Genomic DNA, 26,577 nt, shown 5'->3' with positions numbered 1-26,577 from the left:
ACACTCAAGGTGGCAACTGTGCATGGAATGTTTTGTTTCCGCAAAGAAAGAGTATCTGTAGATTGGGGGGGAATTGATAAAAGAAGAGTTCCATGTCTTTCATATAAAACAGAAAAAACAAATCATAAAATAATAGGAGAAATGAGCAACATGGTCATGTTGGAATCATGCGGATTCCTCAACACCATCATGACAAATCACCCCGGGCGCCATGTACGACAAATCACACCAGCCCACCAACGCATACGCGCACACGCATGAGATGCGGCCCGCGCAGAGCAGGGACCTCGGGGACTTCGAATGTTTGACAGAAAAACATGCTGGGACAGGCACGTACATGGATCTGCAGCCGCGGCCGCTCCCTCAGGCGTGGCCGCCGCCGAGGGCTTCCCGCGAAGCTTCTGCTTGCCCTTCCTCCAAAAGGACGTGAAGGAGGGCCTGCTCGCGTCTTCGCTCATGGCGTCGGTCATAGGTTCCCTCCCCGGGCGTATATACAAATCTACCAACGGCTCCCTCTGGGTTTGGGCCAGGTGAACATTCGCCGGTGCCTGCGTGATGTGCGTGGACGGGCCGGCAGCCGCGAGACGATGGTCCACCGAGGACTGTACGAAGAGGTCTGGTTCAGATCAACCAGGCGGCTGGATGTTCATGTGTCGTGGCGGAAACGGGTTGGCGTGAAACTTGACAGTTAAATGCGGAGTATCGGTCGGTGAGCGGTCCGTCTTGACCACTTCTCGCTTTTTCTCTCTCTCTCCCTCTCTCTCTCTTTTTTTTTTTTTGCCCACCCCGATTCATGCTCAGCCACCAATTCAAGTCTCTGCAGATCGGATCTTGCCCGCCGACTAGAGCAGCCGGTGGATCCCCATTTGGAAGCTCCATGTAATGTACATATACGTCTCTTTTTATATCGGCAGATGCAACCCACAAAATACTCAACTTTGATGCACGCTTGATTTGACGCCTGGCTTTACTGCAATTATACCAGGCATCTTGCTCTACAGAAAAATTCTGCTCATTGCAAGCCACGGTCAACCAAAATTCAACACTTTTATTTTGCGCTACAAGATCCACGCCCTGTGTGTGCTCATATTCGAATGACATCTTCCCAACTCCTCGCTGATGCTAAATAGTGCCATCCCTAAAGCAAGGGGTATCATGTACCCAAGGATGGAAACAAAAAATACAGAGCAAAAATATTCGCACACACCACCATACTCGCTACTCAATAGTGATCACCGTCAGTGTCCGTTGCTGTCTCCTCCACCAACTCCTCGTTGTCGTCCTCCTCTTCCATGCCATCGCTCTCGTCATCATCGTCGTTATCTTGGTTCAGGCCAGGCACCGACTTCCAGTGCACGTAGTCATCCGCAAGCCATCGCTTGCTGATCGGCAGCTGGTATGGATCAAACGGGAAGTATGGGTCGAGCTGATGATAGCTCTCCCCTTGCCCTTCGTATCCGGCATCTCGCAATGCGCCACCCGTAGAGTACGTCGCCGAAAGGAATTGGGTCAACCGGACGCGCTTATTGCTCTCCACCAACGGATAAATATAAACGAAGTTTAGGCGATGTGCTAGCTTGGCAAACTCATCCACGATTACAGGCGCGCACACCTTGAGCGGATTGAGTTTGCCAAAGATTTGCACTGAGAGATCTTTTCTTGAAGTTCCAATCCATTCCAAATCCTGCCCAATGTAGGATGCCGGATCCTCCGGGTCCACGACTTCGGGGGCAGACACTACCAAGTCTTGCCATCTGAAGCAGAAAATGTAGAGCGTAGCTTGAACAAGGGAATAGTATGGGTGAAATCTCTTCAAGTCTGGTCCGCGGCACAACGGCTCGTACTTTCTTCTGTACTGCTCCAGATGATGAAGGAGCAGTGTGAACATGGTTCGCACCAAGCCAGGTGGGACATGCGCTCCGCGAGCCACAAAACTCGCCAGATAGGCTGCGGCGGCTTGCTTCAAAACGTTTGGCGTGTTTGATTGAAATGCAGTGGCCATAAGCTGGCCACAGAACGCATCGATGAGACGCTCGTGTCGTTGCGCGAAATGGAATATGAGAAACTGCGTGTGTCTTGATTTATACGTAGGTAATACCATGTGGTCGAATTCGCGAAGAATCGTGGTAAACATGTCGAATGCGTTGTCGGACCCAGGATTTACAAAGTGTGGGCTGTAGACGCTAAAAAGTGTATCCAGAACCGCATCCATCTTCTCTACACTGTCCTTAACAGCCTTAATCCGCGCCGCTTCTTGGTCGTAATCAAGATCTTCGCTGTCGATTGACTCGTTGTCGCTGTCGTCAGAATCATCATCCTCCCAGGCCGACGGCTGTCGCTGATTCTCCCGCAGCGCGTACATAACGGCTGCGGTAACGTCATCATCCAAGTCTTCTAGGTCCACCTGCATCTGGGAATCGATTTTAACGACTCGGTTCAAGATGAGGTCCAGGATCTCATCTTGCAAATCAGGCACGTATTTCTTGACTTGAAGCAGGTTGTGGATATAGGCCATGTGGACTCGGACCGATTCGTCGGGGAAGGGGAACTTGGAGCTGAGCAAGTTCTCCAGCACTGCCACCGCGGATGGGAACATCTGCAGGATATATTCGATGCCAGAGTGTAGCCGATCACGCATTATGGCCCTGCTCACCTCGGGGAAATCTGGTACGGACCAGGCGGAGGGTCGACTGTCGCGAAATTTTTCCACCATCATTGACAGGACGGGTACGAGGTAAGACCCTTGCGCACTGACAAGGGCAGCCAAGAAGTGCGTAAAAACCTTTGCGAAGGCGGCGTCTCGTCCCAGCCAAGAGCACTGCAATATTGTCCTCACCAAACCGCTGCATTCTTTCCCTTTCAGAATAGGTATGCAGCTCGTCAAAGCCATAACATAAACTTGGAGTTCGTATGGTTTCAAAGTATCATCGTCTTCTCCTACCACTGGAGGCAGGTACCTTTGTCTGTCCTTGGCAAATAACTCCTTCAGCATGTCGTACTGGCCGCCATTGCCGCGGAGATGGTCCTCCAGGGCGGCCCGTACTTCCAATTTGACGTCGTCCATTGTTCTGCGGCCAACTTCGTACGTTACATTTCGAATGTCGTCAAAAAAAACTTTGCGTCGCTTTGTTGGGCTGTCGGGCGGCGCTACAGATGTAGAATCGGTCTCGTCGTGCACCTCTTTCCTTCTCCCCAATACAGAAGCGGGTTTCAGAATAGACTTGACAGGCGTTGCGGTTCGTGGTATGTGACCAGGTAAGGCCCTGGTGTTTGGGGTGAATGGTCGCATCAAGATGGCGATGGCTCGATGCGACACATTCACTAAAAAATCTTGGGCAGAAAGAGCCGAGTTTCTATAGCAACTCTAGCGATGCGCAATCAAGGTATGTTCATGGCACAAGAAGCACGAACTGTGGCGACACATTAAGATACGGGATGCCTATCGTCTGGGGATATCATGGAACGCAATCACTGGCCAGCATCAAGGGATGATCCGACCGTGGTAAATGAAATATTGAAGCGGAGAAGGTGGAAGGCGACGTCAATGATGTTGGAGATGTGGGACAGTTTTTTTTTTCTGCAGAGGGCGGCGGTGGGAAGATTTTCACCGTGAAAAGTGGGCCCTGCACGTGCCTCTCGACTACCATCTTGGTCGCCACTCAGAGGTCAGAGGTCGAACTGAAACTGCCAGATTTAACATGGTGAATACATCTGGTGCTGGCTATGTATCTATAAACATGTCATCTTTTTTTCGGCCTTTTCATGTTGGTCCTGTAATTTTCTTCTAGTCGAGTTTGTCTTTAGCTGCATCCTTCTCTGTGTCCCCTGGATCTCGGCCACGATACTAATCCCCCAGACCGGTATTAACCAAAGTACGGAGTTATGGTTCGTGCGCACCGTCAAATGTTGACCCACACGGTGGCTTGCCAACGTTGAACTTGGCTTGCGTACTCCGCACCCAAGCCAAGTACGACACTGAAGTACTACTCCGTATCCCTTTGGGTGTTCGAAGGTGCCGATTTCGTACCGGACCTATTTTGTCTGAGATACCTGGTAGGTACTTGCTAGTACCTTTAATATATATTAAATTATTTAATAAAAATATGTCTTTTTATATATAGAGAGATAAGTAGTACTTATATTTTTATATAATCTTTTAGTAGATTAATCTCCTTGTTCGGTACGAAATAGGCACCTTCAAACATCCAAAGGGATACATACTCCGTCATACCACACGCTCTGCAACGTGTGGATACCATGCAACGCTTCAATGATGAAAAGCCCAGTTTGGCCCGGCAAACAACCTCTACGGTAAGGATTCAGCTTACCGATTCATTCCTCGAATAACAGTCAGGAACGTTTCACCCGTTATTCTTCAAAATTTGTCACGGAAACGCATCAAGTTATCCACAATAAGTACTAGTCTAAAACCCTCTCTATCCCAAACTGTCAAATCCGCGCTAGGCTCTGTCAAGTCTGTCGACCATGTGCACTTAATAATTGTGCTTATTGAAGCTGGCTGAGGCTCTATTACCAGAAGTTCCTTCCCATCAGCAAAAGAAGGCATCGAGGCCAGTTTGAAGCAAAACATGTTTTCCAGCCCACGTTTCGTTACATAGTTGTAACCTCTGCGCTGCTAAGCCCTAATTGATTCCCAAATAAAATTTGACGTATACCATAGGCGCCGCCTATACTTTTACAATTGCTAATCGCCCCCCAAGAAGAAGAAGAAAAGGAACAAAACTAGGAAATGAAAAAAAAAAAAAATATCCCCTAGGACGAGCCAGGGGTTGCTGTACGGATATTTTCGTGCCTTGGGAGTTGGCAGCATTCGGCCTAAGAAGGTCCGGGGGTTCTGGTTCTCATAGCGTTCGTTACAGCATTGCCAATCTCAGTTGAAGAATTTGCGTGAGGGTGGCGTTCTAGTAGCCATCTCCGGCTGCAGCCCCGTTATGGCCGGCATGTTGGCCGTACATATAGTTAGGGTCGGCGCCAGCTTCAGCGTTGTTCGAGGCATCACCACCGGTAAACTCTTGCCCTGGCGCATTCCCGTCGCCCTTTTCACCGGGCATCATGGAACCAGCCCAAGTGTTTTCCATGACACGCTCTCGGTTGGACTGATTTTGTTGCTGCCGGCTTGTCAGTACACCAGACTGTTTCAACACCCAGACTTACACAACAGCAGATGGTAGTATATTACCTCTCGGTATTTGGAAAGATAGACTTTTAAAGCCTCCGCATAGTTTTCAAACCCCAACGAAGTCATAGCGAACAGAATATCTTCACCATTCACCGTCTTTCTTTTCTCTTGCTGGCATTTTTCGGAAGCTAGTTGACAAAAGTTTCAGTAGTCGCCTTTTGAGCCAAGTTGTATGGCTAGGCAAACAGATGGATTGACTTCGACTCACCTTCGCTGGTGATGAAGGAGATGAATTCGCTAACACATTCCTGCATACACTCCTTAGCCTCCTTGGCTATCTTCGCGTTGTCAGGAAGAGCATTCTTCATAATTCGGGCGACTGGAGCAAAGTTACGAATGTTAGCATCGAGCTCATCATGATATTCTTGCTTAGTAGAACGACTTGTTCCCGGTGAAGTAGGAGCTGGTTCGTGAGACATGAGTGGCCAACTTGTGAGAGACACGCCAGGCGGCTTTGAAGACCCTAGATACACCAGCCAAAGACAACAAATCAAGATGGAGATTAGAGGGAGATCAACGACTTACCATTGGCTATAGGCAACCATCTGTCTTGCTCTTTAACTTCAAACTCATAACCAGCGGCGCCGCCAGCCGAGTGTGGGTCTTGATTGTCATTCATTTGTCCTTCGTCGTCGGGTGACTGTGCACCTTGCTCGACATCCTTTGGAGGAGATTGGGGGGAGTCCGACATATTTGGCTACCTGCAGCGGCTGCTAGCGTCCGTGTAAAAGGTGTTCGGGCTGGTACAGATGGGGTCTCGAGAGGTATGATGTGTCCCCCTGGCCACGTTGACGAAGGGCAGAAAGCAGTCTAGGAGGTCTGGGCTGCCCGGGGCTGATGGATGTTTGGTTAGCTGCACGAGATGCGTCAGTGGTGACGTTCAACGGACAATTGCGGTTGCATATGGCTTTCACCATGCCTCGCCTAGGGTACAAGGCAACGTAATGGGGCTATGACGAGATGCTTGGGCGTGTACGATATAATTCTTGTAGGTTGGGAGACGATGGCGCACCAAAAGGGAGGCCAAGGCCAAGGAGGGGGGGTGGGCATGCAGGGAAAACGAGAGCAGAGGCAGAGCTTCCAAGAACACGGGTGTCGGCAAGGCGAGGCAGCACGACACCAAGACGTATGAGATGGAGCGCCGCGAATCTTCCCGTGCGATCAGCTTGACGACGGGGGCGTACGTGTACGAAGCGGTCGGAAAAGAACGAGGTCTCCCAGGATGACGGGCTGAGAGAGAGGACCAGCTTTTTTTTTTTTTTCTCTTTTCTTTTCGTTCCTAACGCCGGGAATGATCGGGGACTGGGTAGGACCAGGTCGCGACGGGCAGGGAGCAGAGAAGAGCACGGGATCGCGGGCGAGGCGGTTTGGGGTTTGGATGCGCTTCGCGCTCGACGACATCGACGCAAAGGTTGCGACGGCGATGCGAGGTTGCACACGGCGCAACCGCAACAGCCACGGCAGGCCGTGCGTCCCAAGAGGCGCAAAGGACGAGACAGAAGCAACGCAATTGAAAAGGGCTGGCATACCGGCTGGGGTCGCGAGACAGGAGCCCAAGCAAAATGGGCTTTCTTCAGACGAGGGAATCGGCGTTGTTCCGTGAAGGTGGCAGCAACTGCATTGGTGGAGCGCAGAGAGGCGTGGGGTTGATTGAAGAGAAAGAAGGCTGACGAGGATGCGAGGCTAGAAAACCCGTCCAGTCCGGTTGCTGTCGACCCAACATTGCGTCTGGTGCTGTCAGACTGGTCTGGTCCCTCTGAGCTCTGAGTGGGCTGGGCTGGGCTCCATGTCAATGAGCTTGTCTTCGTCGGCTTGAGTCTGGTGCTGTAGCCTGTTGGTGCCTGGCGCTCTTCAAGGCGTCTCATAGAGCTCGAGTGCTGGTGATGGCTGCTGGAGACCTGCGTAATAGTGGGCTAGGGGGCCTAGTTGCGGGGACTGGGATCGACTTCAATACTGGTGGACTGCAGCTCATTGCTACCAAGCACAGCTACCAGGTAACTAGCGGGGCCAAAACCTCGCCGGTCTAGCTGTGCCCCGCCCCAGCTCTAGACGTGCGACCAGACTTCAATGTTCACTCTTTGCCTACTACTCCATCCTTCGTACTCTGTCTCCAGAGTCCTCGTTCAATGCCTGGCTGTCTTGCCACTGCTGCCTCCGGCTGGCCCTGGCTCACCTGCAACGAGAGACCCGCCGTTCGCTCGTCTTTGCAACAGTCGACCGCTGTCATTATCGATAAGACGCAGCACGCTGGCTTGGCACGCTCTAAGCTGTTTCCGGCATAGTCTAAGCAAGTAGTTTCCGTACCTGGAATCACGCTCACACATCGGTACTTCTCCTGCCGCCCCGCCACCATATCCAAGACAAGTACTCCGTACGCAATGCCACTCAACAAGTATCGTCACCTCCAAGGTTCCAACCTACAAGTAGGAGGGTGCATGCATCTCTCTGCTCGTGAGTACCCAGGTAACTGCGGGCTCGAGCTGCCAGACCTACTTCACTTCCAACGTCAATCGGCGACAACATCTGTGCCGTGATCAAACAGCTCCATAATAATTACATTCCTCTTCGCCAGCCTGCATCGAGCACAGGGGTCAACGAACTTGCTCCTACTCATGGCGGTGTGCTTCAGGCCATGCGCATGATACCCGAACCTACAAGGGTTAGTTATTGCATCACTCCATGGCAAGTGAAGTCGGCAGGAAGACCGGTCAAGAAGAGAAAACATCTCTTGGGCCCCCCCTGGCTTGATCCATGGAAAGTCTGACACCATGCCGCATCCAACACAGCATCTAGTTACAATAAATGCACATTTTCGCATCACTGCTGACTTCATGCATACCCAGGTAGTTGGACCAGAGTCAAACGTCATGGGGGAACAGATCTTCCTGTCAGACTACGTATCAGGCTGACCTGCGTTTGCCCTCACCACTACCCCAACCACTACTTCTGCCAATCAGTCGATGCCCAGAGCGTCGGAGCCGTTCAGGAACCGTAGCCTAAATACAGACCCAAAGGCCCATTCTGCGGCCAAATCGCCAATACACCCAATGGTTGGGCAGCACTTCCAGCCATACCTTCCGACTGGGCCAAAGGTATAAGGCTATATCATGTACAATCCAGGCTTCCTGCCTCGAGCCCCCAAGGCAGAAAGACTGTGCATACAAGCCATCTCCGACAGGACGATCATCATGTTTGAATCTCGTCAAAAATATTACGCCCTTGGCTGCAAATTTTCAGGTTTAGCCAGTCAAATGTTTTTTTCCACACTAGCCAAATTATGATGATGGACTGTATCTGACACGGACGGAAGACATTCATATCGGAACCGTTCCCCTCACACCCATCATGTAAATGCCGACACTCGCATACGGATAACGACACCTCCGACATCTGATCACCACAATCCCATTTACCAAGGCTCTACTGCATATGCGGATAGTCTAGCTGCATGGAACCCAAAATCCTTCATCAGTTCCGTGGTCATGGCTACGGTGTTCTCGACTTGGAACAACCCCAACATCGCTTGGAAACCGATCTGGACGGTGACGTGATGATGCGGCCGTCTGCTCAACCTTTTCAAGGCATCACCAAGCATTGGCGGCGCTCTTCTCTGCCGCTCGAATCGCCTTGGCGCTCTTTACAAGTGTCTTGTTTCAAGAGCGACCACTCACCGAGCTTACGGAACCAACTGCCGCTTCGAGAAGTAGAGAGGGTGGCTGGCAAGGATACGGGGGCCATGGCAAAATCGCCCATGGCCACGCCAAGTCCGAGGAAACTATATTCAAGGTAGCCATGGGTTGCGAGGCTTACTGCATCTTTATCGTGGGCAGCTGCAATCGTGTTCTGAAATGTGTCATACACAGAATGGAAGGACATGTCATGTTTAGGCATGAAGTATGCATATATTTTTCTTCTTCTGAAACGCGAAGCTATTATTCCGCGTCTACTATCATCCTCCTTGTACTGGATTGGACATTAGTAAGGGAATCGCATCACAGAAGATAACATATCTGGTTATTATTGCATTTGTTTTCTCAACGTGAGAATCTTTTCCGAATGACGTGGCATTGCCAACAGTACAATCTGGAAATGGTGGTGGGTGGGCTGTCTCCATGGATGCCGGGTATTCACATCTTCGGTCACGGGTTTTGACTCTCAGGATCAAATTACAAGAAGTAGGCAACACAACGAAGGGCATGCACACTGACTATTGATGTTTGGCAAGGATCAAGTTGGAAAAAAGTTTTGCAAAAGTTTTTCCGAAGTTGCTTTCCACCAGTGTTGGTTGGATTGTGCGCCACAAAAGATCTTTAACATGAGCTGAGGGAAAAAAATTCATAGACCAGTTGGGCAGCGAAAGGCCAGTGCCGCGCAGGCCAAATTCACGCAACGATGGCAACTCTAACCGGCGGCATCACACCATCACGGGTATGTTTCCTGCAGCTTCCGGTCACGTTTTGAACATGATATGCAGCTAGAATGTGTTCGTTCCAGCAACGCAAGGGTGAGTGTTGGCTCACCCATCATGCGCTAATGAAAGGAAAAGCCGCGGGTAAAGAAAGCCATACTAGCCTGAAAGTGACATGTTCCAGCAGATGGCTTGTTCACGGAGAAATGACCAATGGCCAAAGTCAAGACGTGACAATCTTGCCCCAATCCCCGTACATCATTCAGGTTCCTGCTGTTGAGAAAGACTATCTATTTCCTATGAAGCATGGACCTTCTCTTTGCCTTCTCATTGCTGGACTACTTGCACGTTATTCTTCTTCTGTGATATCTCGTCAGTAAACCGCTTGTACCAGCATCGAGAGGACAGGTGTTGGTTGTGGCATATACCTTCCACTTATCCAGTTCATCCTGTTTCGTCTTATATTGCTTCACCAAGTCATCCAAAACCTTCTTCAGTCCTTCTTGATTGGTTTTCAAAGCTGGGACTACATCCTTGACGGTTCTCTCTACGAGAACGCCATTAATGAGTCGGAAGCACTTGCGATCCTCCGATAAAGGCTCCAATGTTTCCAAAACCAACCTGTTTATTTGCAAGCCAAAAATTGTAAGCGGTGTGATGAAAACTGAAGCGGTGAGATAAAAACCGGGGGAGAAATATCGGTGCTTCGCGTGTGAAGACCAGGGGGGCCAATTGTTCGCGTGAGCGCGGCAGCGACAGCGACGAAGCGTAGGGATATTCGACCAGGTATCACTGAAAGGGGACTTACTTATGCTCCTCAGCTTCTTGCTCGATATCTCCAATCTTTTGCGCTATTTGCTGCAGAGTGTTCTTGTAATTTGAGTATGTCGTTTGAAGATCTACTTCAGAATGAGCTGCGAGGAGGCCAACAGAAGGAGGGGCAGAATACTAGACGCTTTCGACATACCTTGTTGCCTCTTTCCCTCCGGCGCCGCGGCCGTTGACGCAGACATGGTGCTAGTAGCTGGCTTATGATCCCAATGCGGCCGTTCCCCTCAGCTCTTTGCCCCCTCGGGGTCCTGTCCGTATTTATCGCGTTGATGCGTGAGGCACAAGATGGTGTTGTGGTTTGATGCTGGCAGCTTGACTTTCATCCCACCAGGTGGATGACTTTGGAAGCCCACCTAAATTCTAGGTCTCTGGTTGGCCCGGCGGCACTGGCGACCACTCGAAAAGTCGACGTCCCAATCTAATCTCGTCCTGGGAATCGATTCCAAGCAATTCACTTCCCCTTCAGCGCCATAATCCCAGGCTAAAATGCACCCGCATCTGCATACCAAGAACGCATTAGGTACGCACCTCTCGCAAACGGGGTTCCTCAACAGTATATATATATGAGCTAACAGGTGACCGACCAAGCGTGCGAAGAAATCATCGCCGCCCTCGAAGAATGCCACAACAGAGGCTTCATGCACAAAGCCACCGGCGGGTGCAACGACGTCAAGGACAAAGTGAACCAGTGTCTACGACTCGAGCGGGGAAAGCTACAAGCGGAGAACAGGGCGGCGGCGAGGGCGAAGCGCGACAGGATCAAGGAGGAGCAGAAGGCCTTGGGTCTCTAGATGGCCATGGTTGACGTGGCGTGGGCGAGCGAACGGGAAACTTACCACACGATCGGCAATCTACCGCAAGGTGATTGTGTACAAAAATTGTACTTTCATACGGGCGTTAGAGGAAACACGACGAAGAAAGAGGTCCATTGAGTGAGAGGGGCATTTGTACACTACAAAGGATCAACGTGACATGATACTACTCAATTTTCATGATTATTTTCGAGCTGAGAATATTCCTATACTGTTCCATATATGCATCGGGCTACGCTGTGGCTTTTACAACTTTTGTTGGTACGCCCGGCCAAAGGTAAAGAGACCAAAGACTGACAGAACACTAAGCAGCACCGGGACGGGCTTTCGGAGGCGAATTGCGCGGGGAATGGCGGATCCTCCGAGAACAACTGAGGCCAAGAGACTCAACTCGACGCCGTAGGGCTGCTGGTTCTGGATGCGGTAGCCACCAAGTCCGTCTACATCATGGTTAGCTTGCGTGAACTACTCGGTGCGAGGCGCAGGCGGCTGCGGCGGGAGCGGGAGACAGCGTACAGAGGACACCGACAGCGGTTCCTGCTATGATTGAGGGCATGGATCTTGTGCGGACGTAGCCCATTATACCGCCGCCGGCAGTGAGCGCGGCAAGAGCGTAGGATGAGGTTTCGAGTTGAGGCTGCGGAGCGTGAGTTGCTGAGCCCAGCTACCACGGTTGATTGCCGGTTTAGCAAAGGGGAAATACATACCATCGTTATTAAAAATTTGGAATAGGCGAATAGTATCTGCAGTCTTATGTGCACCTTGGACAAACTACGTCTCGCTAGGGGCACGAATATGTTCAATGAACAGAACCAAGTTGCATCCGAACCACTTCGGTGCCTCGGAGGAATTGACGACATCAGCGGGTCGCACCACCCCCAGATCTGGCCCAGCTCCTCCAGCCAATCAGCGCCCCGCTCTCCTTGAAGCTTACCTGTCCAAAGTCTCCAAATCCGACACCTGCCACCATAGTAAACCATCCCTCCAAAAGCTTTCCTCTACGAACTTCTTTCTTCGCCATTGAAGCCGCCTCCCCCCCCGATAACCATAGTCCACAATGGCTCCCAAGAAGAACACCCGCGACCGTGTCGCCACGCCGTCCCCGGCCGCCGTCCCCGTCCAGGAGGCGCCCGCCGCGCCAGCAGTTTCCTCCCTCCCAGCCAAAACGACTCACAAAGGCGGCCGCGCCAACTGGGACGAGGTCCTGCTCAACATCTACCAGTACTACATGAAGGAGACACCACAGCGGACGAAGCTGATTGATGTGTTCTTGCTCTTTTTGATTGCCGTCGGCGGGCTGCAGTTTGTGTACTGCGTCCTCGCGGGCAACTATGTGCGTTTCTTTATAGCCTTGGACAGAGACCGATACGGGACGTATGTGCTGACGCCTGAGGGTAGCCGTTTAATGCTTTTCTGTCGGGCTTCTGTGCTTCGGTTGGTCAGTTTGTTTTGACGGGTACGTTTTCTTCCCTTGTACCACCCGTGATGGCTGGGGGATGCTGACGATGGGGTAGTGTCACTGCGGATACAGACGACTGCGGCGAATAAGAGCGATTTCCCGTCTGTTTCTCCCGAGAGGTATGTGTGGTCTGCGAGCAACTTGTGATGTGACTGATTGGGGTTGCTGACGGGTTGGGTTTACAGGGCATTTGCCGATTTTGTTGTTTGCAGCCTCATCCTGCACTTCTTCTGTGTCAACTTTATCAACTGAGGGCGTTAAACAAGAATAGAGTACCGAAGATGCGCAGTCGCATGGTGTATGATATGCATAGTCTGTTTTTTTTCTTCATATGGGAGCATTACAAGATTCAGGGTGGGAATAGAGATCAAGTGGACAGAAACTCAAAAAAGCCAAGCCAACGTCAATTAGGGAATCATTTATCGCATTTACTTCGTGACTATCTATTCGGCTGCTTCTTGTACGGGAGTTGCAGCTTTTGGAGGCCCCCCTGCCCTGGGTGGCGGTGGTGCCGGTGACCCTTTACCAGACGGAGCATTGTCCAGCTCTCGGCTCTTCTTTTCTTGCTCCTTGAAGTAATCGTCCATGAAGTTGTTGTTGGCGGGATGATGTCTGTCCTTTTTCTTGGCCGCCGAACGCGGTGGTGCACTCATGGGATCAGACCCAACCATTTGCGCGGGCACCAGATATTCACCACCAGTTGAGGCTGCGGCAGCAGGTGGTGGTACAGAGCCTGCGCCTGCAGAAACGAACCCAGCCTCGCCGGCCTTCTCATTGACGGCACCGTCAAACATGGTCTCCCCCGGCGCGCTCACGGGCTCGCTCAACGGCGCAGGCAGACGGTGCAACGCGCCGTAGCCCAGCACACAACCTAGGGCGCCCTCGCCGCCCCAGCCTCGGCTAGGATGTATTGTGACCTCTCTCGTGACGTTGTATTCGTTATTGTACACGAAAAGTCGCAGCGGCCGGCCAATATGATCCTCCACAAGCTCGCCCAAGGCACTCTCGCCATGTAACGGTCCTTCAGGGCTGCCCAGTATGTAGTCGCTGTACGGGAGGAGGCCGCCCTGGTCGGCGGGCGACCTGGCCGCAACGTCTAGTACGTGCCAGATGTTGGCGGCTAAAGCAATTGGTGAATATTGGAGGGTAAGGCCGAGGGATGCGGTATCGGGGGGCACATGGATGTGCATTTCTCGCGTCCGTTGGCCCTATGATCTCCAGGTTAGTTTTGACGGCGCCATCCTTCAGCGAATATGATGGTAGACTCGTATACCTTTGCATTCCATAGACCGAGGGAGACTGTGCCACCGGCGCAGTTTCGGATTTCTTGTGCGAAGAGCGCTGGGTTAGGGTCTTCCTACAATATCAACGGGACAGCGTCAGCTATGCGGCTTGATATTCATGTTTTGGAACGGGCTTTGATCGCACAATTGGCCGTCCGTTGATCCCGACGATAAAGTCAAACCATGGTTCGATCGCCAGCTGTAGGTTTGTGTTTCTCAGGACCTGGAAACCAAAGGATCCCTGCTCATTGCGTCGCTGGGGCACGTCGCCGTCCAGACGGGACATGAACCGATTCAGGGCGTTGAACATTATTGCTGTATCGTGAACAACCTCATTCAATATTCCTGGAGTGGTTTATTGGCTGGCAAGTTCGAATTTGAGGGTGTTTGGGAGGCTGGGTGTGATCTCGGGGCGAGTGACTTTGGTCAGATGTCCAGGTGTCGTCTGAAGCTATCGCAAGCTGTCCCATTGCAGCCTTGCAGGCGGGAGGTCAGCGCCACAGTTGCTAGCGCGGGGCGCTGGTGGTGTAGCTGGGCGGTCCACTTTTCTTTTTCCTTTCGTCGACGGCGTCTGTGACTTTCAACACTCACTCTCACTACTAATATATTTTCAACCGACATCTTGAGAAGAAGAGACACGACAAAAATTGATCTCTGTATAGTTTGTGCGCAGACAGGCTTTCATGCAAGCAAGTCGATATGGCCGCCGCCAAGGTCCCTGAAATTGCAACAAGCTATGTCTTGGAGCCAGCCGACAAGTTTCCCCTTACCGACGAGTGCAAACACTACGAGGGCAGGCATCAGGTGCCATGGGATATTCAAAAGTGCGAGGCGCTCACCACACCATCAGCAACGACGTTTACATACTAAACCTTTGCTACAGATACTTTTCACAGAGATATTCCATATTTTCCTGGTACGACGAAGGCGTATACCTCACAGACGACGCCTGGTTTGGTGTCACTCCAGAACCAGTAGCAAAGTATGTACCCATATCACGACTTCTTGCCTTGATAGTTGCATCCTAATGGCCGCAAGTCAAATCGCTAGCGAATTGTCAGCTACAGACGCCTCAAAAGACACCCTCATAGATGCTTTTGCTGGCGCCGGAGGCAATACTATCGCCTTCGCGCTCACCAACCGCTGGAAGCGAATCATCGCTGTCGAACGTGACGCCTCAACCTTGGCATGCGCCCAGAACAACGCAGAGCTCTACGAGGTAGACCCTTCAATAATCACCTGGGTTCATGCAGATAGTTTTGAGTACCTGGAGCTTTTAAACAATCGGCCTGAGGAACTTCATCCAGGCCTGAGGGTCGATGTGAGCAAGACGGTGCTGTTTTCAAGCCCGCCGTGGGGAGGCCCAGGATACAGGACAGACGAGGTGTTTGACCTGAGCAACATGCAACCGTACAACTTGGATAAGTTGCATTCGTCATATAGGAGCATGGATCACGTATTGTATCTGCCACGGACGAGTGACATTCGGCAGATTGCAAAGCTGGCACCAGAGGACAGGAAGGTGGATGCTGTGCAGTATTGCATGGAGGGCGCCAGCAAAGCTTTGGTGGCGTACATTCCGAGATGTGAGGCCCAAGGATGATAATATACGGTATAGTGTGGGAGCGTCACATGAGAATTACAAGAAAAGCCACCGGCATGCTCCTCAGGAGGTCAATACGCGAGTCGCAGTCACTCCTGGAGCGCTTTCTCGCAAGCCTGCACCTTGGCTGCATCACATGAATATGTCATCCACGATTATGCTTCACATAGTATATAAGCTGCAATGCAAGGAACTCTCTATTAGCCTTGCAGAGCATGATTGGTAAGTGCATCCAGTGTGGACCTACTATTCCAAGCGGCTCAAACTTCATTTGGAAACATCATTGACATGTCAGGGAGTAGTGCTACCAGGACCTTTCGATAACCATTCGTTCAGATGTAGTGACAAATACGTGGAAGATTCGTATTTCCCTGCCAAATGCACTCGTTCTGGAAAGTGACAAATATACCGACCCTCTTATTTAGTGTGCCAGGATCAACTCCCTGTCCCAACCACATCCCGCAGTTCAGTCTTTGGTTTCACAAGAGGCCCAATAGTGCCCCGAACTTTGGTTTTTTGCTCAAACGCATACGCAATCTCAATCAACTTCTCCTCGCTGAACAGATCTCCAGCAAAGGCTATACCAAATGGCAAATTTGGCCCATCGTCGATGAGATTTCCAAATCCATTTTTGCTCTCAGGCCAGTCGTCAGGCCGTTTGCCTAGTGGCACGGTAATGATAGGGCTGCCGACAATGGCCGGAAGGGAGTTGAGCATTTCGCTAGGAAGAACAATGGCATCCAGCGAATTGTTCTTCAGAGCACCAAGGATTCCTTGTGGCCCAGCAAACTCCAACTGCTCCGTGTACATACTCCAGAATTCGGGGGATGTGTTATCGAATCCTCTGTCAATGGCATCTTGCCAGAGTTGGGTATCCCTAACGGGCCATTCTTCCTTGGGAAACTTTTGTGTGAAACTTTGCAGCTGCTTCAAAGTGGTGATGTTATAAGGATTGGTCTTGAGATGGTTGAAGTAGTGTGAAGCAACATCTGTGAGCATATCAGCGCCCAGGATAGGCTCAATGAATTTTCCAATCTTTTCACTGCCAGGGATTTCGACGTCGTCAACAATGGTTGCATTTCCGGACCTAAGAACTCCCAGCGCTTTTTCGAATGCCTGCAAGAGAGGGGATGTGTCTTGTGACGGCGTCAACAAACCGCGAGGTACGCCAATCCTCTTGCCGCTCAAGCCGTCATCCTTACAAGCTGCGACATAGTCAGGCAGCCTTTCTTTGAAAGGGATAGCCGATGTGTAGTTGTCATTCTTGTCTGCGCCAGCAATGGCGGAAAGGAGGTACGCGGCGTCCTTGACTGTCCTGGCCATGGGCCCAACAGTGTCTTGATGCGAGGAGATGGGAACAACCAGGTACCTAGAGGTAAGGCCGACAGAAGGCTTGATGCCCACAATGTTATTGACATTGGAAGGTGAAATAATGGAACCATCTGTCTCGGTTCCCAGCGCCGCCCAGGCCAACCCAATGGACGACGAAACACCACTTCCAGACGAAGACCCCGAGGGATCCTGGTCGCGAAGATAAGCACCCTTTGTCTGGCCTCCATAGGCAGACCACCCACTACTTGTGTTTGAGCTTCGCCAGTTGGCCCACTGCGACAAGTTTGCTTTGCCGAGAATAATGACACCCGCCTTTCGGAGCTTGGCGGCTATCGTGCTATCTTCCTTTGGCTGCGCACCAACAAGAGCAAACGACCCGGCCGTGTTGTTCATCTTATCCAGGGTAGCGATGTTGTCCTTGATAAGAACGGGGATGCCGTAAAGAGGTCCACGGCTGCAAGCCGTCTTGTTCTTGCGCGCCGCGTCCATGCGGGCGGCAATGGACAATGCATCAGGGTTGATCTCGTTGACGGCGTGCAATTCATCGGCGACCTCTTGGATTCTGGCTATGTAGGCCTTTGTAAGGTCAACACTGGTGAAGCGGCCTGCGTCCAGACCATGGCGAAGCTCATCTAGAGTTGCGTCGAGAAGGGGCGGAAAGTCATCCCGTCTGACGGTAGCCGAGACAACCCCCGGGGCGGGAAGCAATGAGCACACGCCCAAGCTTAGCTTGAAAACAGTCGAGAAGATCATTTTTGGAGGAGCTGCAGTGGCTGATTGTTGCGCACTCTGACATTCAAAGGCGTCTGGGGCGGGACGCTGCTCGACTTATATGCTTTGGGAAGGTGTCTACAAAGTGCATCCAGGTCCAACTCAGACTAACAGAAGTTCCCAATGATAACGGACGTCTCTCCGAGTTGGCGGCGAGCCGCGCCGCTACGGTTATTAGACAGGCGAACCTTGCAGTTCAATGGGCTGCAGAGCCCGAGCGCAGCATCCAAACCTAAAGAAGAAGGGGTCCTGTACCTTGGCTCCAGAATGTAGTTACACCACCCACTGTACATGGCCCATGTAAGCTACGTTTGTCAATGCACGGCTTGTCATCTGTTGATTCATGGCGATGTATCACACATGGTTCAATCTTGGCTCGATAGTAGTGGCGTGGCTTTGCTGTTCATCCCTCCACTCATCCGGCTTCGTAATCTGCTCAGCCAAGGCGAAGGCGGTGCGTTCATCCAAAACATGCAAAATTTGGTTCGGGCGTCTTGTCCACAGGGACGTGTCTCAGCTCATTCTGCATCGCCTCGCTTTCTCATAGCTATGTTGCTTCCAGATTGTCGTCATCAGCCTTATTTTGCACAGCATTCAGCGCCTCAGGGGTCCCAGGATCGGTATTCATACGTAACCAGGCCGGACAATTTTTCCTGATGCGTACCGACCGTATGCGGCCTACGGGTTGACAACCATCGTCTTGCCGGCCAATTCACGGTTGTAGCTCCCGTGGTCGTCACATCTCGTGTGTGTTTCGGTTTGCGTCACAGAGAGGAAGCGCCATTCTGCGTCGTTGGCCACCAACTTTAAAACGACATGGATGCCGGCTCTCGCTAAGAAAAGCATGTCAGAGGGTTGCGGGCTGTCTGTGAGAGTCTCCGCGAGGGCTGGGGTGAGATGTTTCTAGAAGGGAAGGTGGACTGGAAGCTAAACTTGGGGGTATTCCATCTTGGTGGTGGTGAGTCGTGACGGTCATAACGGCGAAGACTGTGCATTTCGGAATAGACGGGCAGAGAGGGCTTCTTCAAACGGCGACGATCTAATCTGTTCAATTACTTAACGATGCGACTTGGTCTTTTGAGAGGCTTTGAGGTGTTTTCCGATTGGGTGAAGCACGGGTTCAAGGTATTCCATGTCCGTCGTCAAGACTGGCGATAGGCTGCATGTGGCCCCCACCTTGATGTTCAGTGTGCGACCCGGAGAGATAATGCAATGCAACCAACTCCTAGGTACTGAGGTATTCCCTAGTAGATAGCCGACTGGGCGAGGTAATTTCAAAGACAAATCGTGCCCAAACTACGACAAGGAAATCCAAACAATGCTTGGTAAAGTATACACTTGAGATGCCGAAAATGATGAAATTTTGAAATGATGGCTTGGTAGGGCGATGGTGTGGTTACCTGTCAATAGGTACCACCACAAGTACTGCTTGACGTACCAGACCGAAGACCACAATCCACATCAACGTCGACCAATGCAATGCAGCGGATTCAAAAGTTGACGGTTTGTTGCTCACCACCATCCAGTGATGCCCGAGGCAACGGCTTGGTTGCTTCATTGCCCGCCCACTTGATTTGATTTGAAGCACTGCATAATTCCCCATCATGGCCAAGGATAAAAAGAAGAATTCAGACGCCAAAAAAGCCAAAAAGGTACCCGTTCCCGTGTCTTTGCTCGTCCTTGCCCCCCTCCATGCCCCTCATCAAGGATCGTGAGAGATGCACAAAAAAAGTTTTTTTCCCCTTCTTCGCATGCCTTTTTACTGACCACCCACATACATGCGTAGGCTGAAAAGGCAGCCAAACAAGCCAGCAAAGGGGAGAAAAAGGCCAAGACAAAAGCTGCCAAGATTGAGGGCAGTGACGCCGAAGATGTCGATCTTGATGCCGTCCTTGAAGAGTACCGTCGCCAGCAGGAGCAATTCCTCAAGATCACAGAAACCGTGTGTCATGGCCCGCCTCGACCAAGGGCCGCTTCCACACTGATGGCTTCGCCCACGGATGCAAACAACCTCCTCTTGTTTGGCGGTGAATACTTCAACGGCTCTCTGGCACAGTTCTACAATGACCTGCACATCTACAACATCCATCGGGATGAGTGGCGCTGCGTCACCTCACCGAATGCCCCGTTGCCTCGCTCGGGACATGCCTGGACTCGTGCCTCGAATCCCAACCACGTCTACCTCTTTGGCGGCGAGTTCTCGTCGCCCAAGCAGGGCACTTTCCACCATTACTCTGACTTTTGGAGGCTGGAGCCCGCCACCAGGGAATGGACCAAGATCGAGGTCAAGGGCAAGGATAAGAGTCCACCCGCGCGGAGCGGTCATCGCATGACGTACTGGAAGCAGTACATTATTTTGTTTGGCGGCTTCCAGGACACGTCCAACCAGACCAGGTATTTGGCAGATTTGTGGATTTTCGACACGGTCAACTTTGTGTGGCACTGTCCCGCGCTGCCTCAGGCACAGCTCAAGCCGGATGCTCGATCTTCGTTTTCTTTGCTGCCGTGCGATTCGGGCGCCGTGCTCTACGGTGGCTACTCGCGTGTAAAGGCGACGGTGAATCTGAAGAAGAAGGCGGGGAAATCTCAGAGCCAGGGACAGAAGAATGTCTTGATTCCCAAAGTCCACGACGACTGCTTCTTCCTGAGAATGGCGCTACCTCCCGCTGATGCCAACTCCAACACGCTTCCAACAATGCGGTGGGAACGGAGAAAGAAGCCGGCCAACCCTCCCAACCCGTCTCGCGCGGGAGCCACCATGACTTTCCACAAGGGACGAGGCATCCTATTCGGCGGCGTACACGACGTTGAAGCTAGTGAAGAGGGCATGGATAGCGAATTCTTCAACCAGCTTTTTGCCTGGAATATTGAACGCAATAGGTTCATGCCTCTGGGTCTCCGCAAGCCTCGTCAGCAAAAGAGAGCTGCTCCCGAACAGCCGCGTGTAGGCCGTCGTGGCCGCGCGCAGGCCAATGAAGAGGAGCTGCTGAAGCAGTTGGCTGCCCTCGAAACGGGTGCTTCTCTGGATGACGTTGATGGAATCGAGATTGATAAGAAGGAAGAGGAGCCGGAGGAGGACGAGAAGCCAGCCAGAGAGATGCCGGTGACAATGGAGCCGCCCCATGTTCGGTTCAATGCGCAGATGGCTGTGCAGGATGACGTTCTCTATATATATGGCGGGACATTCGAAAAGGGCGATCGCGAATTCACATTTGATGATTTATATGCCATTGATTTGAGCAAACTCGATGGATGCAAAGAGATTTTCAACCGCCCGGTAGAGGATTGGATCGTGAGTCGTCACCGTGCAGTATTGTCTGTTAATGTATTTGCTGACCCTGGGCAGGAATCCGAGGATGAGGACGACGACGAGGATGAGGATGACGAAGAAGACGAGGAGGACGAGGATGAGGACGAGGATGATGAGCCTGAACAGCTGCATACGCCCAGTAAGCGCAAAAAGCAAGATGTCGTGTCGGATACCGCCTCCGAAACAACATCTGCTCCGCCCGAAGAAGACGATACGGAAACAACGGCAACATCCGTGGACGATGGTCTGCCTCACCCTAGAGTAAGCTCCGCATCCATTTTATTCTTGTTTCCCCGCGCCGATCCAGATCCAGACGCAATGATACTAACAAGGCATGGCAGCCATTTGAGTCTCGTCGCGAGTTCTTTGTACGCACAACCGCCGAGTGGCAGGAAATCCTCATGACTAGTCTCCGCTGGAAGAATATTCAGCCCGAGACGCTGACCATCAAGGAGATCAAGGCCAAGGCGTTTGAGCTCAGCGAGGAGAAGTGGTGGGACTGCAGGGAGGAAATTACCGCCCTGGAGGAGGAGCAGGAGGCTGCGGGCATCCAGGAGGTTGTCAGCTTGGCGGAAAGGGGGGATACCGGCGGTGCTGGTGGTGCCAGGAGGAGATGACATGGATCGTGTGGTTGTGACTCAAGCAACTCTGCGAGAAGAGCTCGCGTTTCATTCGGAACCGCCGCAGTGTCCAATACCATATACTTGTCCGTCAATGAGAATATGCGTATCCAGGTGTGAATGTGTCTTTGATTACGTGTTTCCGGAGCAGGTTGTTACAAGTGCGGCACAGAATCAGGCTGGTTGTCCATCCAACTGCCGTGTAACCAAAGTCTCGTGCGTATCCCAAGCCAAGCATTCGCTTTGAAGCACAGAAGTATACAACAATCGTATTTCATTCTCCCTCCAACATGACCACTAAGTTGCTTCATTCTCCCAACACCCGTCAATGCACGCAAGCCGACTCCCTAACACGACCAACCAACACGCATCCACAAGGTCATACTTCCAATCGTATAAAACACCAGCAGCCTCCCGTACTCGCCGAAAAAAGCCCCTCAACCACCCGCAACACCGTCAACTCCCTCGCCAGCAAACCCAAGTCAGCCCAAATCCTCCTCCACAACCCGCTCCGCCGACCACGCCGCCCTCTTCCCCCTCGTCCACAACCACACCGCCGCCAGCCTCGTCACGAGTCACGAAGCCTGCCTCCCCATCGGCGGATACTCCTTGCCGTCCCTCTCGACCCTCGGCTCACACGTGCACCTCTCGTCGGCGGGGACGCCATCCATCACGGCGGGCACATGGTTCCCGCACCCCCACCAGGTGGTTTTTTCTAAGAAAAAAAAAAAAGAGTCCGTCAACGTGATGAAAACAAAACGCAGTCAGCGGCAACACTTACTGCATGTATCGCAGGTAGCTTTTCGGCACATGTTGTATCTGATATCAATGTAGTGGGTAATTGTATTGACTGCACGTGGTGCGATGGCGAGGACAGGAAACACACAAGGTCGGGGAGGGGGTCTGGTATTTTATACACGGGCGGCCGTCGGGACAGCCGGCTCGGCTGGTTTTTCCCCCCCTTCGGCGATGTGGCTTCCCCGGGGGGCCGGGGAGGTCGCCGATTCCTACAGAGGGCTAGTGGGCCGCTCTTTCGCCGATTCCGGGGGCGGAGGCGGCCCTTGGCGTGTAAGAGGGCCGACGGCCGTACGAGCTCGACATAAGTTACCGCGAATTTACATGTTCCAAAAGGTTCAGTCACGTAACTACAGCCCGTGGATTCGGGGAACTACCACCAGCCCCGCGAGCCGGCGAAATTCAGCCCCTGCCAGAAACACAAGTCCAACAAATGGTCACCGAATGAAAGCGTCACTGAAATCCTCTGGATGCATCCCGTTCAAGCATGTGCCCAAGCGGCATAATCAAAATAAAAAAAGTCCTGCTAGTGAAATGCTTCCCGCCGCCCCGCCATGCTAAGTCCCAGCGCCCTGAAGAACAAAAAAAAAATGCACCAACCCGCAACTTCAACTTCAACTTCTCCACGGTTCCCCAAATAAACCATCTTCAATACTCAGGACTTGTCCGCACCAGCTGCCGCATCCCGCAGCGCCTTCTCCCTAGCGGCCGTCTCGCTCTCCGCCAGCGCCCTGATCAAATTCACCGCCAGCTCGCGGCCCCTCGCGACAAACTCGCCCGACGCGTCGGACGGGACGTGCAAGAAGACAACCTTGCGCGGGCGCTGCGCCTTCCACAGGTGCGCCAGGGACGAGTAATAGATGAAGTCGCACAGATAGCGCCCGGGGTCCTCGGACACGCGCAGGTCCATGTCCTTCTGCCAAACCCGTCAGTCAGTCCCCAAACGCGACAAAAAAGCACCAAAGTAAAAACAACGTACCGAGCTATGTCCCCGCCACCGGTTGTAGACGTCGTCGACGTCCACGTCCGTTAGTATCTCGTCCGGCAGGCCGTGCCAGATCCAGGCCTCGTCGTCGGGCCGCCCCTCGGCCCCCTCGGCCGGCAGCTCGTTGTCCACGTCGAGAGACCGGTACCCCCGCCGGTGCGCCCGGCGCTCGAGCTGGTAGAAGGGCCGCGGGCCCGCCATGCCAATGTGCACGGCTATGTCGATGGCGCGGCCCTCGTGCGCCGCGTCCCAGAAGGAGGGCACCAGGGCCCGTACCACGCTGTAGTTGACGCGGATGGGCTCCGGGTGGACGATGATGCGGACGGGCGGCGTCTCGGGGGCGTCTCGGGAGCCGGCGTCCTTGGCCCGGAGCGGCGCGAGGTGCGACGGGAGGTCTTTGGCGATTTCCCACGACGGGTTGACGGGGTATTGCTCCCGGAAGGGCTGTCGCGCGCGCGTAAGTGAGTCAGTCAGTCAGTCAGTTCCCGGCGTGTGTGCGGTAGTCAGCTGGCTTGGGATTCGCCACCAGAACTGGCAAAGGGGGTGACGTACGCCGAATCCGGTGACGAGCACCGTCAGTTCCTTCTGGTCTTTGCTTTGTGAGCCCATCGTCGCCGGGTTGGGTCAGGCGGTATTGTAGCTTTTTCTGGCGTGCGAGGCGTGTCGTGCCTGGCGAGGAGGCAGGTCGGACAGGACAACCGTTTGCTCGGGGCCCCCCCGGTGTGAAAGCTGCTGGGTGGTGATGACGCCCGAGACAACCCAGGATCCAGGACCTGATGATTCTGGGTTGAGGCTATTCTCTTGGACAAGCAGGTCGAGTTGGCGCATCAACGTGGGGTAGGTAGCGTTGGGCTCGACTAGGAGCCCGCTGAGGGGTCAACGGTTCATCGCCGTGACCGAGGCGCATCGCCGAGGAGCGTGACATTTGGGGTGGGGTCCAATGGGCCCCCAAGACATGTACGACTTCAAGACGCACTCTTCTCTCACGCTCACCACCATGGCCATTCATCACGTTTGATTCTACGAGTCCCATGGAAAACGGCCGGCTCTCGTAAATCATCATGAGCTCGGCAAACATGCCACACTCCCTGTTTTCAAGTACCTACTCGAGTACTCCGTAGTATATTCACGCCGACGTCTAATACAGGGTAGCCCAAAAGCAAGCCGCGCCTAACCCCGAGCGGAAGTCCCGCGCACCGCACAGCCTCGCCAGCGGACCTTCCGAGTGGAGACTCCGGCCATGGGCGGACTTTTTCCACACAGGGGCCGATACGGTGAAGTCGAGCCTCGGCGACTCGCTCTGACCTCCGCCGTGACATTTAAAGGAAAGCGCTGGACCGTGAGACGGACAAAGATTGATCTTATATATACAGTCACAGCACTTACTCGGAGCTTCATCCGCATCTCCCTAGACTAGACATTCAGTCTAATTGCCGCCACAGCAAGCATCAACAGCATCAGCAATGGGTTCTCAACACAACTACACCCAACCGCCTCAGCAGGCTTCCTTCGACGGTTTCCTCTTCGACATGGACGGCACCCTGATCGACTCAACGGAAGCCATTGTAAAGCAATGGAGCAAGTAAGCTCCCCCCCTAATTCACGTCCCCTATTCATTCGCCCGTACTCGGAGAGACGGAGGCAAGTAGGAAGCGGTGAGACTAACCTTGCATAGAATCGGCACGGAACTCGGGCTCAACCCAGAAGAGATTCTGAAGACGTCCCATGGGCGGAGGAGCATTGATATATTCAAGATTGTCGCCCCGCATAAAGCCACCTGGGATTGTACGCGGCTTTCCCCGTTTCACCTCTCATCATGCCTTGGCGGCGCATCAAGCAAAAACTGACACTCGGCAGACGTGAGGGAGGTAGAAGGACAGCTGCCCCTTCTATACGGTGACCTCGCCTCCGAAATCCCAGGCGCGAGAAGCCTCCTGGACGCGCTCATCGCCCAGTTTGCACCATGGGCTGTTGTCACGTCCGGCACGGAACCCCTCGTATCGGGCTGGCTGAAGCGTCTAAAGCTTGCCATTCCAGAGCATCTCGTCACCGCCGAGTCTGTCCAGAACGGCAAGCCAGACCCTACCTGCTACCGTCTAGGCCTGGAGAAGTTGGGCCTCCAGGACCGACCCGGGCAAGTCCTCGTCTTGGAGGATGCCCCCGCGGGCATCAAGGCTGGCAAGGCGGCAGGATGCAAAGTCATTGGGTTAGTGACGAGCCATACCGTCGAGCAGGTTGTTGCCGCGGAGCCGGACTGGGTGGTTCAGGACCTGGAGTCGGTCCGGGTTGTCGGACGGGAAGGAGGAAAAGTGACGATTGAGATTTCGAATGCGTTGGTGCAATGAAACGGGTATAGACTTGGTAGAGAGCGAACTTACTAGTAGTATTGACCTATTACTACTACTAACAGCGTGTGTGTATGTATTTGGGGGACCTACCAACAGAAATGGGGCTTTGATCAAGGCATCCACCTCGAGGGAGGCGAGGGAGTGGTAATTATTGACCCGGGATACGGGGACGATTAAGCTTCAACTAGCCAGGAACGCGGCATTCCGTAGCATTTGCACAGGACAATCCCTTTGTCGCGGCACCAGGTGACGTCCGCGCCGATACCAACGACGCGCCAGACCGGTCAAAGAGCTTCCGAAATGGATCAAAAGTCCACAAAAGGTCTCAGAACCGCGAACCGTTCGCCGAAAATCCACCCGGCACAAGCCATCCTCCTTGCTTCTGAATCAGATCGGTTCGCTTCGGATGCAGATAACCGCGGTGCAGTCTCACAATGCTGTCGTACAATCGTCCAAGACCAGCCGCTACCGACGGGGCGTCATCTTAAATGTTCATCCCTTCCTTGACTTTCACGTCACGTCGCGTAAGCCTCCAAGATGACTCTTCTTTCGCCCTCGCCCTCGCGTTAATTTCCAGGGTTAAAAGAAAAAAAAAAGCTTCTCTATGGTTCCTGGAATTTGTGTCACACATTGTAATTATTGTGTCTGAGCCTTATTCGACGTTGTCGATGCGGATTTTCTTTTTCCAGCGATTTCTGTCTCGCGCCATCGAAATCTCGCTTCGCTTCTGAACCAGTTTTCGACAAGGACAGCTGGAGATCGGGTTGACTCAGGGCGCCCTCAACTTGATGGCCTGATCGCGGTGGTCGTGTGCTCTACA

At 52.8% G+C, this 26,577-nt stretch overlaps 13 protein-coding genes across 13 annotated transcripts; 6 read left to right on the top strand and 7 right to left on the bottom strand.

Annotated features, from left to right (window-relative positions):
• Nucleotides 1–1,222: 1,222 nt before the first annotated feature.
• Nucleotides 1,223–3,289, bottom strand: MAA_04383 (RNA polymerase I specific transcription factor; the record flags this gene model as incomplete). The annotated part of the gene is made up of 1 exon (XM_007822381.1): nucleotides 1,223–3,289. The coding sequence occupies one exon, from the start codon at nucleotides 3,287–3,289 to the stop codon at nucleotides 1,223–1,225; it is 2,067 nt and encodes a 688-aa protein (XP_007820572.1).
• Nucleotides 3,290–4,922: 1,633 nt separating this feature from the next.
• MAA_04384 (uncharacterized protein) lies at nucleotides 4,923–5,891 on the bottom strand (the record flags this gene model as incomplete). The annotated part of the gene is made up of 4 exons (XM_007822382.1): nucleotides 4,923–5,129; nucleotides 5,201–5,328; nucleotides 5,409–5,663; nucleotides 5,726–5,891. 4 exons carry the CDS (start codon nucleotides 5,889–5,891, stop codon nucleotides 4,923–4,925), a joined length of 756 nt encoding a protein of 251 aa, XP_007820573.1.
• A 4,044-nt stretch (nucleotides 5,892–9,935) lies between these two features.
• Nucleotides 9,936–10,621, bottom strand: MAA_11202 (Extracellular membrane protein, CFEM domain protein; the record flags this gene model as incomplete). Its single annotated transcript, XM_011413182.1, has 4 exons — nucleotides 9,936–9,968; nucleotides 10,037–10,229; nucleotides 10,417–10,522; nucleotides 10,576–10,621. The coding sequence occupies 4 exons, from the start codon at nucleotides 10,619–10,621 to the stop codon at nucleotides 9,936–9,938; spliced, it is 378 nt and encodes a 125-aa protein (XP_011411484.1).
• A 456-nt stretch (nucleotides 10,622–11,077) lies between these two features.
• Nucleotides 11,078–11,230, top strand: MAA_04385 (Cytochrome c oxidase biogenesis protein Cmc1-like protein; the record flags this gene model as incomplete). The annotated part of the gene is made up of 1 exon (XM_007822383.2): nucleotides 11,078–11,230. The coding sequence occupies one exon, from the start codon at nucleotides 11,078–11,080 to the stop codon at nucleotides 11,228–11,230; it is 153 nt and encodes a 50-aa protein (XP_007820574.2).
• Nucleotides 11,231–11,497: 267 nt separating this feature from the next.
• MAA_04386 (putative protein family UPF0136, Transmembrane) lies at nucleotides 11,498–11,961 on the bottom strand (the record flags this gene model as incomplete). The annotated part of the gene is made up of 3 exons (XM_007822384.1): nucleotides 11,498–11,691; nucleotides 11,768–11,888; nucleotides 11,959–11,961. The coding sequence occupies 3 exons, from the start codon at nucleotides 11,959–11,961 to the stop codon at nucleotides 11,498–11,500; spliced, it is 318 nt and encodes a 105-aa protein (XP_007820575.1).
• Nucleotides 11,962–12,308: 347 nt separating this feature from the next.
• On the top strand, nucleotides 12,309–12,799 carry MAA_04387 (oligosaccharyl transferase; the record flags this gene model as incomplete). The annotated part of the gene is made up of 2 exons (XM_007822385.2): nucleotides 12,309–12,625; nucleotides 12,766–12,799. The coding sequence occupies 2 exons, from the start codon at nucleotides 12,309–12,311 to the stop codon at nucleotides 12,797–12,799; spliced, it is 351 nt and encodes a 116-aa protein (XP_007820576.2).
• A 354-nt stretch (nucleotides 12,800–13,153) lies between these two features.
• MAA_04388 (golgi reassembly stacking protein) lies at nucleotides 13,154–14,303 on the bottom strand (the record flags this gene model as incomplete). Its single annotated transcript, XM_007822386.1, has 3 exons — nucleotides 13,154–13,918; nucleotides 13,984–14,067; nucleotides 14,139–14,303. 3 exons carry the CDS (start codon nucleotides 14,301–14,303, stop codon nucleotides 13,154–13,156), a joined length of 1,014 nt encoding a protein of 337 aa, XP_007820577.1.
• Nucleotides 14,304–14,692: 389 nt separating this feature from the next.
• MAA_04389 (RNA cap guanine-N2 methyltransferase) lies at nucleotides 14,693–15,596 on the top strand (the record flags this gene model as incomplete). The annotated part of the gene is made up of 3 exons (XM_007822387.1): nucleotides 14,693–14,817; nucleotides 14,877–14,975; nucleotides 15,044–15,596. 3 exons carry the CDS (start codon nucleotides 14,693–14,695, stop codon nucleotides 15,594–15,596), a joined length of 777 nt encoding a protein of 258 aa, XP_007820578.1.
• A 435-nt stretch (nucleotides 15,597–16,031) lies between these two features.
• On the bottom strand, nucleotides 16,032–17,681 carry MAA_04390 (Amidase; the record flags this gene model as incomplete). The annotated part of the gene is made up of 1 exon (XM_007822388.1): nucleotides 16,032–17,681. The coding sequence occupies one exon, from the start codon at nucleotides 17,679–17,681 to the stop codon at nucleotides 16,032–16,034; it is 1,650 nt and encodes a 549-aa protein (XP_007820579.1).
• A 1,622-nt stretch (nucleotides 17,682–19,303) lies between these two features.
• MAA_04391 (galactose oxidase) lies at nucleotides 19,304–21,626 on the top strand (the record flags this gene model as incomplete). Its single annotated transcript, XM_007822389.1, has 4 exons — nucleotides 19,304–19,351; nucleotides 19,486–20,991; nucleotides 21,046–21,270; nucleotides 21,342–21,626. The coding sequence occupies 4 exons, from the start codon at nucleotides 19,304–19,306 to the stop codon at nucleotides 21,624–21,626; spliced, it is 2,064 nt and encodes a 687-aa protein (XP_007820580.1).
• A 293-nt stretch (nucleotides 21,627–21,919) lies between these two features.
• MAA_11201 (uncharacterized protein) lies at nucleotides 21,920–22,348 on the top strand (the record flags this gene model as incomplete). The annotated part of the gene is made up of 1 exon (XM_011413181.1): nucleotides 21,920–22,348. The coding sequence occupies one exon, from the start codon at nucleotides 21,920–21,922 to the stop codon at nucleotides 22,346–22,348; it is 429 nt and encodes a 142-aa protein (XP_011411483.1).
• A 731-nt stretch (nucleotides 22,349–23,079) lies between these two features.
• Nucleotides 23,080–24,018, bottom strand: MAA_04392 (Peptidase C15, pyroglutamyl peptidase I-like protein; the record flags this gene model as incomplete). Its single annotated transcript, XM_007822390.1, has 3 exons — nucleotides 23,080–23,340; nucleotides 23,404–23,853; nucleotides 23,962–24,018. 3 exons carry the CDS (start codon nucleotides 24,016–24,018, stop codon nucleotides 23,080–23,082), a joined length of 768 nt encoding a protein of 255 aa, XP_007820581.1.
• An 854-nt stretch (nucleotides 24,019–24,872) lies between these two features.
• On the top strand, nucleotides 24,873–25,754 carry MAA_04393 (glycerol-3-phosphate phosphatase; the record flags this gene model as incomplete). The annotated part of the gene is made up of 3 exons (XM_007822391.1): nucleotides 24,873–24,991; nucleotides 25,085–25,194; nucleotides 25,267–25,754. 3 exons carry the CDS (start codon nucleotides 24,873–24,875, stop codon nucleotides 25,752–25,754), a joined length of 717 nt encoding a protein of 238 aa, XP_007820582.1.
• Between the last annotated feature and the right edge of the window lie 823 nt (nucleotides 25,755–26,577).

This window comes from Metarhizium robertsii (genome assembly GCF_000187425.2).
Source record: "Metarhizium robertsii ARSEF 23 chromosome Unknown MAA_Scf_5, whole genome shotgun sequence".
NCBI lineage: Eukaryota > Fungi > Ascomycota > Sordariomycetes > Hypocreales > Clavicipitaceae > Metarhizium > Metarhizium robertsii.
This window is presented reverse-complemented; position numbering and strand designations above follow the sequence as displayed.